The 18,371-nt window shown below is 40.8% G+C and overlaps 1 protein-coding gene across 10 annotated transcripts in view; it reads left to right on the top strand.

The window, feature by feature from the left end:
• The window catches only part of LOC149319486 (dystrophin-like), a 1,434,671-nt gene that overhangs the window by 1,359,505 nt on the left and 56,795 nt on the right, over positions 1 to 18,371 (top strand). For all 10 annotated transcript variants that reach the window (XM_089511816.1, XM_089511819.1, XM_089511811.1 and 7 more), the window contains 4 exons: positions 2,129 to 2,203; positions 6,517 to 6,718; positions 8,710 to 8,795; positions 10,858 to 11,015. In XM_089511816.1, the coding sequence (XP_089367942.1) occupies positions 2,129 to 2,203; positions 6,517 to 6,718; positions 8,710 to 8,795; positions 10,858 to 11,015 (521 nt within the window). The remainder of the gene's footprint in view (positions 1 to 2,128; positions 2,204 to 6,516; positions 6,719 to 8,709; positions 8,796 to 10,857; positions 11,016 to 18,371) is intronic.

Raw genomic sequence — 18,371 nt, 5'->3', positions numbered from 1 at the left:
AGCATGTGTCATGTAAACACCATACCCCAAAGTGGCCGGATGCTGCTTTATTTGGCTTTGTTTTTGAGCCTATATTTCCATTCACACCAAGTTCACTTGCAAGTACCCTAAACAGAATGCTCAGTTTTATCAAAACTAGAAAAGAAGTAATTTCACTGTCTTTGAAACAGTAAATGAAAAACAATCTTATGGTTGTTTTCTCAGAGATAAATCCCATAGCATTTGTCCTTAGGAGTATGCATAAGATTGTTTCTCACAGTTTTGAAAGGAAATGTTTGAGGAGCCCAATATGCAATGAATACTGGAAGAAGGAGGACGCTTGCTACATAAAATTGAACTTCTCATGGTATTTGTTGCTAAATAATATACTTCGTATCGGGTTGGGAATGATGCAGCCCTCCAGATCTTGTTGGACCAAAACTCAAGCTTTTCTCACTACTGGCTATGCTGACTAGTGGTTTTGGGATCGCCATGCAAAAGCATCTGGAGACTCACGATTCCTGCTCTATACTCTGTAACCTAAATAATAGGTGCTAAATAATAAACTGGCAGAAACAGATTTAGGAAAGAAGCTCCCCCTCCCCTATAATTGTTTTATAACTCTTTCTGAAGAAGCTGCCATGACTTCCTCCCCATGTTTGCAACCGGCAGACTTTTACCTGTTTGATTTAGAACCTCTCTCTGTGAAGAAGAAAAAAAAACCCAAGCTAGCCAAACAGTCCATTGGACTGTAGCAACTTTGAAGTAGCAAAGGGTAATCGGAAGATGGCTACATTTACTTTGGAATAATTTGACAAAGGGGCAGAGGTGTGAGGAGCTGTAAGGGTCCCAGGGAAAACCTCTGTTGCTACAGTTACTACATTGGCAACTCTAGGTGTAGAGACAGAAGCTGCACATTTGCACTGGAAAAATAATGCAGTTAGACACTGCTTTAACTGTCGTGGCTCAATACTATGGAATTCTCGACTTTGTCATTTTGTGAGCTATTTAGCCTTCTTTGTCAGAGAGCTCTAGTGCTACAATAAACTACAAATCGCAGGATTCCATAGCATTGAGCCATGGCAGTTAAAGCAGCATCAAATTGCATTATTTCTGCAGTGCAGGTGCTGCCATGGAGTGACCAAAAATCCACCAGCCTGTTATACACCCACCTCCCATGCATGAGCACCAGATTTATTTTGAAGTTCATTTTTAAAAAAAAAAAATGGAATTGAAATGAAAAAGTATTTCAGTAATGATTCCCTCCCACAACTTTTCCTTCACTGAGGCTGAGATTCTTTTTCTGCCTATTCACTGCAACTTCAAAGTTAACAAAAGTTAGTTTATTATTATACAAACTGAAGGAGGTAGGCTTGGACGGAATTTGATGCTGCCAGGAAGGAGCACAGATCTATGTGAAAGTGGCAGTAGCGTCAGTACTTTATAAAGCTGCATTGTTCTCAATTACATCATGGGGTTTGATTCTCATATACAAAGCCTGGCAGGACTCTCTCTCTCTCTCTCTCTCTCTCTCTGTCTCTCCTTTAAGTTCCCCTGTCTGTAGGCTTCCCTTTCTAAATACTCTAGCAAGCAGCCTGACTCCGTTCCAAGCAGGAGGAGGGGAAAGTGAACGAAGGCAGGATTTACAAGTTCTTAATGCTTATCTTTCTTAATGTGCTGCAATTTAATAGTCTAGCAGTAGCACATTGTGTCATTTTGGGATACAAGCCAGCCAAACTTTTTTTTTTAAGTCTCACTGAAGTTTCAAGAAAGATGCCAGATTCTCCTTTCTCTTAAATCAGTGAGACTTACCAAGCCAACCTGCATATGTCTACTCAGAAGCACGTATACTCATTGCAATATGGTTTACTCCCATTTAAGGAGGCATAAAATTTAAGCCTCAATAGTACTTAATTTTGGCTGGATTGTGACCTTTATGTTTGAAGCATATCTTACAGGAATATAGTGGTGGTGGTCGTGCTGGTGAGGATGATTGTTTCTATCTCTCAATTTAATTCCTAACTTATGCAGCAAGAAAGATTCTTCCAGTTCATATTTAAAGTGATTCTTCAGTTTGTCTATTCACTGCATCAAACTGTTCAGCCATGAAGTGATATATTCCCTTTTTCCCCTTCTGTCCATTTCTTAGCGGACTTGAACAATGTCAGATTCTCTGCATACAGAACTGCCATGAAGCTTCGAAGATTACAGAAAGCTCTCTGTTGTGAGTATTCTGCAGACATATTATTTTTCAGAACTTAATTTCAAACATACATACATAAACTTTCAATTCAATCCACTTGGATAATCTGACAGGTAGTTTGAAGCCCTGTTATTGGCTGAGAGCAGCTTTTAGTGGTTATTTTTGCATATTGTTTAAGAGTTACTCTTTGCTTTTATCATCTTGGCAACAATTAGACACAGAACTTTAATGTATTCTGATTACAGCTGGGGTCTCCCTTATCCAGAATTCCAAAATCAGAGCATACGCCAAAATCCAGAATTGTCCACATGGATGGCTGAGACAATAAAACCTTTGCTTTTTGATAGTTCAGTGCACACAAACTTTGTTTCATGCACAACATTGTTAAAAAGATCCAGATAAAATTACCTTCAGACTATGTGTATGAGATGTCTACAAAACATTAATAAATTTAATGTTTAGACTTGGGTCCCATCTCCAATATTTCTCAGTGTGTGTGTGTGTGTGTGTGTGTGTGTGTGTGTATGCATGCAAATATTCCAAACTCCAAAAAAGTCCAAAATCCAAACCACTTCTGGTCTCAAGCATTTTGGATAAAGGAGACTCGGGGGCTGTACATATAGCCCCTAAGGGGCAATGGGCCGCCGTCCCTTTTCTAGCCAGATCGGGGCCATGGCAGCCTCGTGCTGTGGCCTCAGTCCGGCCTTTCAAGGGTGTAAAAAGGATCTGCAAAAAGAGTGCCATAGCTGCATTTCTCCTTTGGCACTGCATCATATGGATGCAGAGCCAGAGCTACGCCATGATGCCATGCACCGTGTGGAGCAGCACACAGAATCAGGGCACCCTGGGGTGGTGGAGTCAGGCGTGCGTTGTGAGGACGCTATGCCCCGACTCTGCCCCCACGTGGGCCTTAATGGCTGGTGTGTACAGGGCCTCAACCAGTACTGTTGCAGCACCTTACAGACAACTTATGGGTTCCTGTGTGTATAACAGTTCATAATCTAGCCAAGAAAGTTAGCAATTGCAATGAAGATAAATAAAACCCAGTTTACTCCTGTTTCGGTAGTAGTTATGTTATTTGTGCATTCATCTAGCAGGCATTTTAACTAGGAAAGTTATTTCATGGGGGTTTAGTGGGGGAGGCAGGGCCTGGGTGCACTATTCCTGTAAGAGAGGTCAAGGAGAAAGAAGAAAAAGTCTTGATGTCAACTACATATGTTTGTGGGAGCAAAAGTAATCATTCTAGCAAGCAAAAGTAGCCATTTTACAGAGCTATAAATTAAGAAAGGGGAAACCATCGCAATCTGTTTATATTTTGTGGCAGTTATAAATCATTGCAAAAGCACTGTGTAGACATTTGTGAAGTTGTTAGAATTCTTAGACTTTTTCAGGAGCACTATTTGGGCTTCTTTTGCACCACTCTTCTTTTAAGTAGTTGCTGGAATTTTATGGCACAGTTTGTCTTTACTTAACAAGTTTACTTCATGGCCAAGTAAGATTTTTACCATTCCAGATGTTCTTAAAAACTTGTTGTTCCATCTTTGCTAAATACCGCATTCTATTGTTCATCCCTGCTTCAAAGGATGCTCAGGAAGCTACCCCGTTCAAGCAATTGTAGAGTTTTAAAAACAAAACAAAAAACAGTTAATTATACAGACCTGTTAATATATTTCCAGTAGCACAGTTCCTTTCATCTTGAATTGTTGCTATTAGAAAAGAAGGAAAGACAGAGAAAGAAAGCCATATAAACTTCCTCTGGAAGATTAGTATAATAAAAGACCTATTTGCCTGAGGAGCTTAAGGTTATACTTCTGTCCATACTCACTAGCAACTAAGACTATAGTGTGACTTGTTGTAGGCCACCCTATAGTGAACCTATCATCAGGGTTTCTTGGCAACTTTTTTTCAGAGGGGGCTTGCCATTGCCATCCTTTGAGGCTCAGAGCATATGACATACCCACGGTAACACAGTGGGTTTCCATGGCTGATCCAGGATTGAAACTCTGGTCTCCAGAGTCCTAGTACAATGTTCAAACTACTACACCACACTGGCTCTATATTTACTTGTATAGAATGACTTACTTGTGACTTACTCGTGGCTTAGTTGTCAGTAATCATGCATTAGAATACTGTGGTTTGAATCCTATACTAGGCCTCCAGGAGACCCATTCTGGATAACTCATCCTCTCTCAGTCATGGAAGGAGGCAATGGCAAACCTCCTCTGAACAGATTTTGTCAAGAAAACCCCATGGTACGTTTGCCTTAAGGTTACCAAATGTTGGATGCTACTTAAAGGCACACAGTAAAAATACTGACAACCTGTGCAAATTTCATATTGAAATAAAATGAAATAATTAGTAGCCTTGTCCCAAGAAATAACATAAAAAACAAATTTTAATTATCTTTCCAAGAATATCATACTCAAAAAAAGAGTCCCCTACTTTTTTATTATTTATATTTTTAAAAGTTAGTGAGTATATTTTTAAAATGATCTTGTGGCACAAGGAGCTTGTGACCCAATCCAGAAAGGCTTTCCTTGCCATTTTGGAGTAAGTGCACAAGCCATCACTGTCTGGAGAGTGCTTACCTGGAGGGAGCTGCTTCAGAAGTAGTTGGACATTCCAAAGATCTCCCCAAAACAGATCAGAAACTTCACTATGGGAGAAAACAGACAGGCAAAATGTGGTGCGTTCCCAGAGGCATGATGTACTCATGATGCACGCCCCCAAGCCGCTAGGAACATGCCATAAAGCCGCCCCAAACAACCAAAGTGTACCCAGTAGCAACAGCAGCCCCATAGCAACAGCAGCATTGCAGTGGTCAGTGGTGCAGTGTTTAGATGCCACATGCTGCCGAAATGCAGAAAAACCGCCACTCCCGTGACAAAGGCGCCTTTTTTGTGGTTTAAAAAGAAGTGGCTTTCTGCCACTTCTTTTTGCGCCAGGAAAATGCCAGATTGGGGCTGTGGGGCATGCAGTTGCCATGGCCCCAACCCAGCACTCAAAGGGGCAGCGTAGAGCCACACTTTACCGCCATCTGTTTCGCCCCTGAGCTAACATAATGGTCTGTTATCCTTGTATAGTGCACTTTTTGCAGGGTTGCTCCGCAGCAACAAGCAAAGGCAGAGAAAGTCATTAGGGATGGAAATATCTCTTGTCTTGTGAAACAGGTGATTTTTCCAAGGCAGGCTTCTTAGAGCTTTGAGGACACACCCAGTAGCCATTGCAGAACCAAAAGTGTTGAAGTCATCAGCTTTTCCTCCTGATGGTGACAATGAGGATTTTCTCTGCCTTCACTTATTGCCACTATGCTTGCTTTTTTCTGACTGCAACTGTCCTGCTGTCAGTGCCATGTAGGCTGACATAGTGCACCAGCTGCATTTTTCTCAGCTATATTTTTATTGACTTCATTGAACCACTTCAAACAGTGAAGGATATTCATGTTTTTTAAAAGAAATACCAAGTTAAGGCATTAACATAGAAAGCATTACACTGACAAAAAGAGGATCCAGAATTGAATACTTACTGATACTTATTATTCAGTGCTGTTCCACGGTTTTTACTATGTTCTGCCACCAATAAATAATACATATATTTATTTTCTATATATTTAAAAATTGCCACTTAAACTATGCAGTAGATGAGAATGCCTTATTAAACATGCTTTTGTGGATGATGGGCCTGCTATACAGTAATACAAATACAGAAATACAAAACTATGGCTCTTTTGAAATTCGTGCAGTAAACCTCTAAAGGAAACTTGTTTTCACACTACTGCTTATGTTAGTGGATGCATTAGTGGTATCTTGTTTAAAGTAAAACCATCAGAGGTTTTCAAGGCACTATGCCTTATTAGCAGGGAAAGTTCTTCCAAAAGATAATGGTCTTATTTATCTGTAGGTGCATATTATAATTAGACCGCTACCTAATCCTTGAGGGGTTCACTTAATTATCATTGATGCATTCTCTCAGAGGGGTTGAACACTCACCCGGAAGCTCTGTGTTAAAAGTATTTTATTGCATTTGCAACTTGGCTAATAAATTTGCATTAGAGAAAGCATACTTCAGTACTCCCTGGGGATGCAACTGCTGTGGAGATAGTTGCCAGACAAAAAACAGCTTTTCATACACTAAATAGATATCACCTATACAGAGAAAATGCATTAGTGGGTGGAAAGTACTGGAAAGGAAATCTGTAGGCTAATACACTAGCCTGTCAGATGTTGCTTAGTCCAGCAGCCTTAACTAGGCAGTGGATTTCATAATCAGAATCATCTTTTACCACCAACTGGGGTTGTTTCTTATTAAGACTGTTATTTCTATTATTTACACAGTGGATCTTTTGAGTCTGTCTGCTGCATGTGATGCCTTGGACCAGCACAACCTCAAACAAAATGACCAGCCAATGGATATACTTCAGATCATCAACTGCTTGACTACAATTTATGATCGACTGGAACAAGAGCACAATAACCTAGTCAACGTCCCTCTCTGCGTAGATATGTGCCTCAACTGGCTTTTGAATGTTTATGACACGTATGTGTGGGTAGACTTCAGTGACAGTTGATTATAATGGACTCTACTCTTTGTGAAAGGGAGAGTACAATTTAAATAAGCTAATTGAAAACCTCCTCTTGACAAATTTTGTCAAGAAAACCCCATTATAGTTTTTCCTTAGGGACACCATATGTCAGAAATGACTTGAAGATACACAACAACAATGGGATATCTGCCATTACTCATTGCAAACTGCCCCTCTCCCCAACTGAAATCTGACCTCTGTTTCTTTCCTGTTTCCTAAGCTAATATACAAGTTGATGGGAAACACACAGTTTCTGTGAAAGACTAAAAGTGCTCTAGTGGGCCTCCCAAAAGTGCTAAAGATGTACCTTCCTTGAGCCTTTCCCCATTACTGTGACAACATCCTATGGGATTCTGGGATTTGCAGTTGAGGGAGGGACGTTAGGAATTCTCAGCAAGAGAGCTACAGTGCCTCACCTTGACAGTTAAGGTGGAATGTGGTGCTGTATTGTGTAATATGAACATAATAGCAGAGTTCTGATGCCAGGCTCTCTAGGTGCTCTAGCAATATAGGTCTATGGCAATTTTGGAAATTACATCATTATTGCTTGCAGGAAAGATGTGTGTATATCACACAACTCAGCTCTTGACAGAAAGAAAGAAAGAAAGAAAGAAAGAAAGAAAGAAAGAAAGAAGACAATTTTAATTTAAAGAAAGAAGAAACACTGGTCTGTTTTCTGCTGGAGGGTTTGGGAGATGAGCTTTAAGAGGAGGCTTTATAATACTATTGGGGACATTAATGTTAATGATGCCTAATATAACTAATGAACTTCATCTACCAAGGTTATCAATAATTATCCACCCAGCAGGGAGAATAATAAATAAAAAGGCTTCCTTTTTATGAGGAAGGTTCCAAACTCTGTAATTACCTTTGCCCCAAGTGCATTTTAAAAGCCGGGCATGCTAAATGTAAAGCCACACTTGATATCCTATCTAGTGTGGCCATGGCTGTATGGAGCCTGCAGATTCAGAGAAAGCATTCTGTTGAACAGCAATTGCTGGCAGGTAGCAATAGGTGAGGAACATGTTTTTCTGGACATATTTATTTTTTTAAAAAAATGCTGGACTGGAAAGACGCTTGGTTTGATCTCCAATTCCATTTCTTATTCCCAACTTTCCATTAATTGGAAAATAACAGGACAGGCATAATGGGTTCTTTCCCCACTTCTTCTATCATCTAGCCAGAAGTATTTCTCCAGTTTGTACTGCCTTGAGCATCTCGAATACTTAATATTTTCATAGAATCATAGAATCATGGAGTTGGAAGAGACCACACGGGCCATCCAGTCCAACCCCCTGCCATGCAGGAAATCCAAATCAAAGCATCCCCAGCAGATGGCAATCTAGCCTCTGCTTAAAGACCTCCAAGGAAGGAGACTCCACTACACTCCGAGGGAGTGTGTTCCACTGTCGAACAGCTCTTACTGTCAGGAAGTTCTTCCATTTTATAATGGAGCATGATTTAGTAGGCACTATGTACTATGGAAGCAATGTGCAATGACTGTGGTAAAACTAGTATTTTTGGACTAATTACAAAAAATGTAAGAAAACTGTTTTTAAAGGAATATATCCACTGGGTACAGTTAAGATTCAAACTTCTTGTATGGACATGCTCCCATCTAAAACAACTGTTCAGGGTAGATGCAGTTGAATTGTATGTCTTTTATGAAAAAAGAAAACGTCCTTTCAGAAATTACTAGGAAAATACCACACCACTTTTAAATAGCATACAACACTCTTGAAATCTTAGTGCAGCAACCTAACATAGTTTTGATTTATTTAATTGTTATCTTTTGGTGCTGATATTCAATGCTAGTGTTTTAGGAATTTAGGGTTTTTCTTAACTTCTAGTAGCTTCATTGATACAGTTAGAAGGAATTACTGTTAATTGTACTGTTTGTTGATTATTATTTCTTCTCATTTTTGCTGTGATTTCAAACCAACAGGGGTCGAACAGGAAGGATCCGAGTCTTGTCTTTTAAAACTGGTATAATTTCCCTATGTAAAGCACACCTGGAAGATAAATACAGATGTAAGTCATGTTTCTTATATTGGTAGGGTTTTCCCCTGCAAGTTCATGCCAATGCAGAAAATTCGTTAAGTTCCCCCCCTTCATTTTCACCTTTTTAGAATATAAATATTTTCAATACATTTTTACAAATACTGAATGACATTTGCTACCAATGTGGTTATTAGCATCTGTAGCATTTAATTGGAAATTTTACTGGAGCCATGGGTCAGATGATTTGTGAACACTACAAAAGACTCCTTCAGTCATATATAACCTACATTCCTATGCCTAAAAATGGAGTTTAATCTAATTCCAGCAAAAAAAGTTGTAACAAGTTGGGCAAGCTCTTGTGCAGTGGCTTACCCAAAGATGAAAAAATGGTTTCCACATGTTGTAGGATTAGATATGTAGAGCTAGTGTCAGATCATGTCAAGGAGATGATTAGGAGTGGGTCTGTTGATTTTCTTGTATATTTACCAAAATGAGCCCACAGTGAGCCTTTCTGATACTGAACTAGGATATACACAGTGCTTCATGCCCATAGAAAGTTACCACAGTATCAGAACTCCTGTTGAGGCATGGCATTTTTATTTCTGTTTTGGTGTCTAACCAAAACTTGTATTGTGTATTTAGATTCAGACGTTAAAGATAATGATGTTTTTAAAAAGAAAAAAAGAAGCTAAATTAGTTTTTCCAAATGAGCAGGGTCCAAACAGCTACTGTGCCAATGGCTTACATGTGCCACCTGGTTAAATCTTTGTTGTTCTTTTGAGCAAAGCATCATTCCATCACCACGTTTGATGCAGCTTGTAGGGTTTGTAGCTGTTTCAAGACCATGTTCAGTTGCTCAGAGCATCAGCAAAGTAGAGCTACAGACTTTCACATCCATCACTTTGTTGTAGAAGAGTGTCCCAATATTTAGGTTTGCACATTAAAAGCAGCAAAGCTGTGTTCAGATTGACTTGATGTGATCGTGTTCAAGACAAACAGCAGGATTTCTTTAGAAGTTCCAATGCACTATACCCCCAACAAATGGCTAAAAATTATTATTTGCATTCATGCCTCCTATTTTCCCCCCCTTAACTTATAGAGTAAATCTCACATAGCCTGACATATCAGTTCAGTGGAATTTCTTAGAGCTATGCAGGGAACAGAAAGCACCCCATGCATACTAAGTTCAGACTTCACTAGGAATGGGCTTGCTTTGATTAACTAATTAAATAGAAGTAAAATAAAGCGAGGTATTAAAGCTGCATTAGGAAACTTGTTTACAAGCTGAGAGCTTTGCTGATAAATGCTGAAACAGCTGTAGAACAACACCATATTGTTTATATGTTATAGAAACATTTTAATGCTTTGAAAAAATACACAAGATTTCTTCATATTATGTAACTAGTATAGTGCCATTATTTTATTTTAGTTGATCCTACTGTGCTTGGACATTATAAAAAGATTTCCGTGTCCTTGCTTCAGAATACACGCAGTATAGCAAATGCACAATGAATTAAATTTTAGTTTAATTTCAGAAACTAACTTGCCCTCTGGGCAACACAACTTTCCTTCTCACCCTCTATTTATACACACTTTTGAATTCAATGTGTTTTGAAATGTTCTTTGAGGAAAACTTTCGTATGTCTTCTTAAGCATGGAAAAACACAGATCAGTACAATTTCTTTCATTTTTATGTGCTTTTTCAAGGAACCTTTGGGGTGAATCAGAGTTTCGAAAGTAGGTTGCATATGAATTGGACAGTATTTTTGTAGCTGCAGCATTTTGACTGTGTACATGTTTTATGCAAATAATTCACATTTACTATAGAAAAAATATCTTACTGACATTAACATTTAATCATTTTAAATGTTGAAATATCTATTTAAAAGTTCTATGACACAATTATTTCAGGATTGCTATGTTGGAGAAGATTGCATTGCTAAATTGCCAAAAGAACTGTACTCACACTAACAAGAGAAGTGAAACCTGATGGGAACTCTCCACTATTTCTTTGCATCTTTGAAAGCAAATTTCTTTTTGCATAGTTTCCATCTCTTTTATTGCTTATCCTGTTTTGTATTCCTGCCTCCAGATCTATTCAAGCAAGTAGCAAGTCCCACTGGATTCTGTGACCAGCGCCGTCTGGGCCTCCTCCTTCATGACTCTATCCAGATTCCCAGGCAATTGGGTGAAGTCGCCTCTTTTGGTGGCAGCAACATTGAGCCAAGTGTTAGGAGCTGTTTTCAGTTTGTAAGTTTGCTCATTTTTCTCCTGTTTGATTTTTTGTTTCCAATACAGCCCAACCCCCCCCCCCCCATATTTGTAGGATGAGCAAACAGAGTTTCACTTGCCTGCATAAGGGGGGGAGTCTGTTTAGTAGACTCTGGAAGATCTCGCTGAAAAACGGGATTTAAACTAGATTTAAATTTTAAAAACCCGCCAATCAGACGACATTGCTGTTAAGGTGAAATAACACAAAGTTAAACTGGAGGTAAAGCAGAGAAAAACGGCAGCTTTTTACTTGCGGCAAGTTCGAAAAGTAAAAAGCTGCCGATTTTCTCTGCTTTACCTCCAGTCTAACTTTGCATTATTTCACTTTGTGGGTCATTAGTGTAATAAACTTCCTGCATTTGCGGTTTTTAAAAATATTCAAATCTAGTTTAAATCCCATTTTTCAGTGGGATCTCCCAAGTGTGATAAACTACATAGAGTGTTCACCATTATCTGTGGTTTTCATTATCCATATAAGTCTGGGAAGCTATCCTTGGCAGTTAATGGGGCTTGGACTGTACATAAATTTCAATGCAGAAGAAATAAACATGGGAGCAAAGTATTCTTAATTGTTGTTATAATATTTTTTTGGAAAGGCAGTTAGTATAGGACAGCCTTTTCTACAACTCTATACCCTGTTTAGAATAGACACCCCTTAAAATGAAAGAATTATTTCTGAAAATGGTGGTGGGAATCAAATCTGTTACTGTGATGTTTTCCACTGTAAAAGATGGTTGTTCTTGTTTTTTAAAGCAGTACTAAAATAGTACAGTCAGTAGCATGATTAGCAGGAAACATTTGATACTTGCATCTCCAAAATCTTACCAAATAAAAATGGTGTGTGAGAGTGTGTGTGTTTGTTTGTGTGTTAGGGTGAACAACTGTGGTGGGCCCTGGGACCCTCCAGAGCTTCACAGACTGCCAGGAATGCACAGAGTGAAGGTTTACTTCTGAGTTTGAAAAATTGGAAGTGGCCTACAACCTAGATTATTTTTCCCATGAGTCCTTTTTTGTTTCTCTTTTTTCCCCCCAGCAAGAAAAGTGATGGTCTCTGGAGTCTGGAATTGAGGACCACAAAAAGCGCCTTTAAAGGCCACACACAAAGCCACACTTTGCCCACCCTTGTTCTAATAATCCAGAAACTTGGACTGCAGAGTCCCTGGAGAAAGGATGAACTCAGGGCATAAGGCTAAAAAGAAGTTAACAGGTGTAGCTGCACTGGTTAAATGTTCTCTTCTGCACAACAATTAAAGGAGGAAGAGCTTTGCCCTCTTGTTTATCATCACCATCCTAGGAGAGCAGTTTTTCTCTTAGCTGCCCTCTGAGAGATCAAAGGTGGCAGTGGGGTCCATCAAGAAAAATAATGTTAATTTGTTAGCTCCTACTAGATCTAAAGGTGACCTAAGTTCTGATTTTTCTGTTTGAATTCACTGTCTCAGCAGTAGGCCTATGTACTATGTTTTCCACAGCTGTTAGCAAAATTGATAGTGAATGACAACAGTAGTTCCGGCAATGTATGTTTAGAGGTATTCAAGACAAAGGTCTGTGTTGAGAGATGAAAACAGCTTAGTAAACTGAAGGGCCAGAATTAACATTTCAGAGCAGAATCAATAGACTTCATTTCATTGTTTGATGGCATACATCTCTTCCTCCCTTAAGCACACTTATGTCTCTGAATTCTATTCCCTTAAGCACTGTTTGTTTAGTAAAAAAAAGTTAAGAAGAGTCTGTTTAAGGCAATTCACAATACAAAAGCATATCTTTTGTCTTTTTAATATGGAAATGGAGTGAGTGGAGGGAAGAAGCAAAAGAGTCCTTTGTATATGGCTTCCTCCTCAAGTTAACATTTCAAAAGTTGAACCATAAGGTGCATGATAAAACACTTTTCTATGTGATTTATGGTGCATTTGAGGATACAGAAGAACCTTGTATACCACTTGCTTTGAGTTATTGCTGCATGCCAATAGGTATGTCTGTATCCTCATCAAATGCCCTCACTGTTTTTAGCTGTCTTCAGATTTCTCTTCATACTGCTTAAATTAAAGAACTGCTAAGTCTTGTGCTATGCAGAATGAGTGATATTATCCTATGACAGTGGTTCTCAATTATTTTCTGTCATGCCCCCCCCCTAGGAAGAAGAAAACATTTCGCGCCCCCCGCGCGACTGTAAATAGTATCATTTGTCGATAAAATGCCCCCCTTTATGGAGCCTTGCGCCCCCCCTGGGGGGCCCGCCCCACTATTTGAGAAGCACTGTTTATGACAACCATAACAAGAGAAAGACAGTGTGGTCTTGTGGTTTGAGTGTCAGATTAAGACTCTAGGAGACAAGGATTCAAGCTTCTGCTCAGCCATGAAAACCCACTTGGGCAAGTCATATCAAAAATCCACCAAACAGTGATACCTTTATTGGCCAACCAATATGCACAATAGATATGTTGCAAGCTTTCGAAGCTTCACTGGCTTCTTCATCAGGCAAGATGTTACAAACCAAACAGGGGAGAAAAGTTGAAGATGTTAGTCATAGGCCTGCATTTTGCTGTTTCTCTTCTTAGTTAAGATGGTATGGAGGGGCATATCTTGCAGATTGGCACCTCCTCCTTCTGGCCATGTGGCATCTGGGAGATTCTCAAAATCCAGGAAATATAAAAGCCATTTGCAACACAAAAAGATACTTCCTTTGCATTCCAATATGTCTCCATCTTTTGTGAGGCTACAGGCCCCTTTGTAAGCAGGGGACACTTGGGCAAGTCATGTTTACCTACACAAGCTCTACACAAATTGAAAATCCAGGGCAGTTTCCTTCTTGAGGTTGTATGTTTTCACATCTTTTTCTCCGTTTTTCTTTTATTCTTCCATTAAACCTTCTTTTCATTCTGAAAAATAAAATAGTTGTTCATATTCACCAGCAGCAGGAAATTTCTTTGGTTTGGAATGCCAGGTGACCCCAAGGATCCAACTACTGTCCAGAGATTATAAAAATTTCCTATCCTGCTTCCCTTTCTGGAGCCTTAGTGGTGCAGTAGTAAAATCCCAGTTCTGCATTTAGTATTATTAATTAATTAATTAATTATATAGCGCTGTAGATTTGCACAGCACTGTAGCCACAGAGTTGTAAATTCAATCCTAGGCAGGGTTCCAAGGTGCACTCAGCCTTCTGTAGATTGGTAAAATGAGTACCCAGCTTGTCGGGGGCAATTGGCTTACACATTGTAAACTGCTTAAAGAGTGCTAGTTCACTGATAAGTGGTATAGAAATGTACTTGCTATTGCTATTGACATTGCTGTTGCCTTTCTGGTTGGGAGGGGAAGCAGGCTTGGCCCATGGACTAAAACCTCCATCCCCTGATTTTCAAATAATTCTTTGCACTAGGCTACATGACAGTATTCTCTAACCACCATTTTATGATAGCATCTATCTAGAGGAAGATTCTTGGAAATGGAAGCCATCAGGTTAAGATATAAAGGGCCTGGCTACTGCCACTGTTTGTCATTATATACAGGACACCCGCTGTAATGACTGGAGGGGAGCCTTTCCCTGGAGCCCTTGGCGCCCTGTGCGGGGCCCTTTACTCCTAGGGAGTCCCCTCTTGTCACGCTTTCCCTTCTAGGATCTCCTAGGTCTCCATTTCCCACTCCCCTGCTGAGCGGAATACAATCCCTTGAGGTCCTTTTCCTAAGCTGCCACCACCCAGTGAATTCAATGAACTATGTTTCCCAAGCCCACACTGGGAATTGCTTGGGAGAGAGATCTAGTTTCTTTCTGTACTAACCCAGAGCAATCAGTAACAGAGTTAAGGCACGTGTACAGGAGCAGAGAGAGACAGCAAATGCTTTTTAAGAAAGAAGTTTATTTTTAAAAGGGATAGAATAGGATAGAAAGAATTTATATCACTCTTGCAAAGCCCCCTTGCCTTGCAGGTCAAAGAACATAGTTATAGAGTTCATTCTACACAAGCCATTGTTGAAAATAACAAAAGGCCTAAAACGCACTGAGCTAACATGTTTCCTAAGTACTCACACAGTGATGGGATTTGCAGTCCTTTTGAGTTCCTGGATGCAGGGAGGGCCCTTTGCCTCTCGACCTGCATTCCCCTGAGTCTGTGTCTCCCAGACTCCAAGAGACACCATCTGGTTCCCCCCAGGAGAGAACAAAGGGAGAGACGATGGCCGCATGGCCCAGGGGGATTTTTATAGATTCCTCAGGGAATGTTCTTGAATCTTCCCGGTCCTACTCTCAGATTGGTCAGTTAGACCTTACATCAGCTATGATGTCACGGCTCATTAGCATGTGATGTCATCTCTCAGCATGTACCTCCTCCCAGCTTAACCCTTTGTAGTTCAGGAGAAGTCCTCAGGTGACACCCGCATTTTAGGTGGGCGCACCATACATGGCTTCCAGTATACGTTGGAAGCCATGTTGAAAAAACTCCTCTCGCACCCTGGAAGAAGTAATGGGGCGCGCCACAGGCACGAGCCCCATTACTTCTAATGAGGCTTGAGCGTATGTGTTTTTTCCTTTACGTGGGGGGGGGGGGTCCAAAATGGATCCCCACATAAGGGAAGGATGTGCTGTCCATGCAGAATTTACATGAAACCTCTGATATAAGAGAAGTGCAAAGGCAGTTACAGATTAACTCATGTGGCAAAAAGTTTGACTCCTGTAAATAAAGTTAAACTTGGGTTTAACTTTTACACAGGGCACCCTTCTTTTATGTGGGGGATCCATTCCGGACCCCCCCCCCCCCCGGTGTAAAAGAAGTAGCACATATGCTCGAGCCCCATTACAAGTAATGGGGCTCATGCTTGCGGCAGCGCACGCTTGCCACGGGCACACAGGCCATTGTTTCTTCCGGCGCACAGTGCTGCTTCTTCTGGCACTGCTTTCAGTGTATGCTGAAAGCAGCGTATAATGTGCCCACGTATGACACGGGCGCACTGTACTATTTCAGCAGTAAGCATGTTCAACAGACTCTTTCACTGTGTTTGCTTATAGTTTAGTCTCCATTCCTCCACCATTCCCCAGCTAATTTTGGAAAGTAAACTAGTTACTTAGTTGCATTTTAGATTTGGATATTTCTGGATATATTCTCTAGTCATTTCAGTTGAGCTTTCAGGCTGGCTTTATTATCTAGAGGTTGGCAAATAAATGCTCCCCAGGCCCCTGTCTTTCAGTAGTGTTTAACATTCTGTGCTGTTCTATTTTGTTTGCTTGTTTGGAGCACTGATTAAGAAGAGAGAGCACTGCATTGGTTCAACAATTTTTTCTGTAAGTCACTTGGAGATGCACGCTCAGCTTATAGAAATTATACTGTGTTTTCCCAAAGCACTGTTTATTTCAGTATCTGTGCAAATCTGTGTGAGATCCATTTGAAGCTGATGGAGACCAACAGTATACATAATTTACCAGCTAGGTGTTTATTTAACTATGTCTAGCCCTTAAACTAGTATCAGGAGGAGGCAGTGGTCAAAGGAGTAAGTATACTAAGGCGGGATACAAACCGCCGCTTTGCGGTGCTCCCCCGCCGCTGCCGTTTGCTCCGTGCGGGAGCTGCAGCAGCCAAACCGCGCGGCTCCCGCGCGGAGCAAAAAAGAAGCTCCAAAATGGAGCTTCTTTTGGAGTCGCGTTTGCGACGTAGCGAGGCGCCAGGGGCGCACTCGCTACGTCACAAAGGACGCGACGCTTACGGACGCTCAGCGTCCGATACGTCAAGATGGCTGCGCCCGTATGAACAGGGCGCCGCCATCTTGTACGTATTCAATACGTATTAGGGTTAGGGGGGTGCGGAAGCACCGCCCCTTCCTAACCCTAGTAGGTATTGATGACGTACTATTTGGCAGTTTGTATCCCGCCTATAGCTGAATCTGAACAATGTGGATAATGTAGATGAGTCATGATGCTTATGAGAGGTGGGTTTCCTTGGGTTTGATGCTTTGAGTTGTCCAATATATAGGTATTCAGCCAGTGATTATTCTTGATTCATCTTCCTACTTGAAAAACAGGATTGGGCAATCATCAGAAGTGCTGTTTATTCACATGTTTTATATGAGCTACTCTGTCTAGACCTGTCCTGCAAAGATGGTTTAATAGCTCCTATGGTATGATGCAATACCGTAAGAGGCACATATATATTATATCTATTTTGCAACAGCTGTGTTGACTGCCAGTGAACTCAGAAGTTAGCAATTCATTCTGCCAGTTTCAAGTGCTAGATAGGTATGTAAAACATTTGACGATCCGAGAGACCATGACTGGAATCTGTTGTTTAGGTCGAACTAGAAGAGTAGCCATCCCACCCCTCTTCACGCCGGAGGCTGTGGAGCTGGGATGGGTTTTTTGCTGCCCTCCTACTGGTGGAGACCAAGGCAGTTAAATCATGCCATGGAGGCTTGCCATGGCATGAGGCTGTAGGGGTGTGTGGTTAAGGGCATGCTTTGCCTGTCATCCCCTAGGTGTCTCATTCCTGGATTAACCGTTGACCCACCCACCTGCTGCTAGTATAGTGTGAAGTTTCACTTGGTCGCCTAGGGGCCGGGTAGGAATTTCCCCCTTTTTCCATGGGGTTTTTCACCTACCCCACACTGTTTCGAGTGGCATAAGGGAGATTGACTGAGGTGGTTTCACAATAATACATGATTTGGCTTGAAATTTGTTGATTCTAATTGGATGTATTTATTTATATTTTGCATAAATCTTTGGATGTGATCTTGGCGAGCACCTTGGACACCCTACTGGTGTTAGGAAAATTTCTGGAAGCACCTCTACAGGCCTTGCGACCTGCGAGGTGGCTGAAAGGAATGGACCTTGGGTCTGGCTGGAAAGTATACCCCAACTTTAATCTTCGCAGATTGGGAAGGGGGACTTCTTGCTTGGCTTCCTTATGCAGGCTGTCCAATGGCAACCCAATTTATGGACTGTCGTTGAGGGCCCAGGTGTTATTGTCCTTCATAAGCTGCAGATGTAGTCTGCAGTAAGACACCAGTATGGAGCGTCCCTATCTCCCACATTTGTTTTGCTTATGATACTAGTTGCAGTTCTGTTAAGAACTTAATAAATAGGTCAATAAATGGCCCTGTTTTTATCCCATATATCTTGTGTCTGGTCTCTTTATTCCAGGGGTAGGGTAGCAAGCCCATTTAGTCAGTTGAATAGTGAACCAACACATAGGTAAACACCATGGAATCAGTGGGTCATCTCTAGTCAGGAGTAACCGTAGGATTTAAGCCTATGTATTTCTCAATGTTCTCCCTTCTCTGTACACACAGCTTTCTACGGTTTCTTGTGCCAGCTGTTTTAATTTGTTTGTTCCTTTTTTGTAGTTGCTGCTTTTATTT

The sequence above is a fragment of the Sceloporus occidentalis genome, unplaced genomic scaffold (assembly GCF_023333645.1).
Source record: "Sceloporus occidentalis isolate IW3139 unplaced genomic scaffold, rSceOcc1.0.p SCAF_2, whole genome shotgun sequence".
In the NCBI taxonomy this organism is placed as follows: Eukaryota; Metazoa; Chordata; class Lepidosauria; order Squamata; family Phrynosomatidae; genus Sceloporus; species Sceloporus occidentalis.
This window is presented reverse-complemented; position numbering and strand designations above follow the sequence as displayed.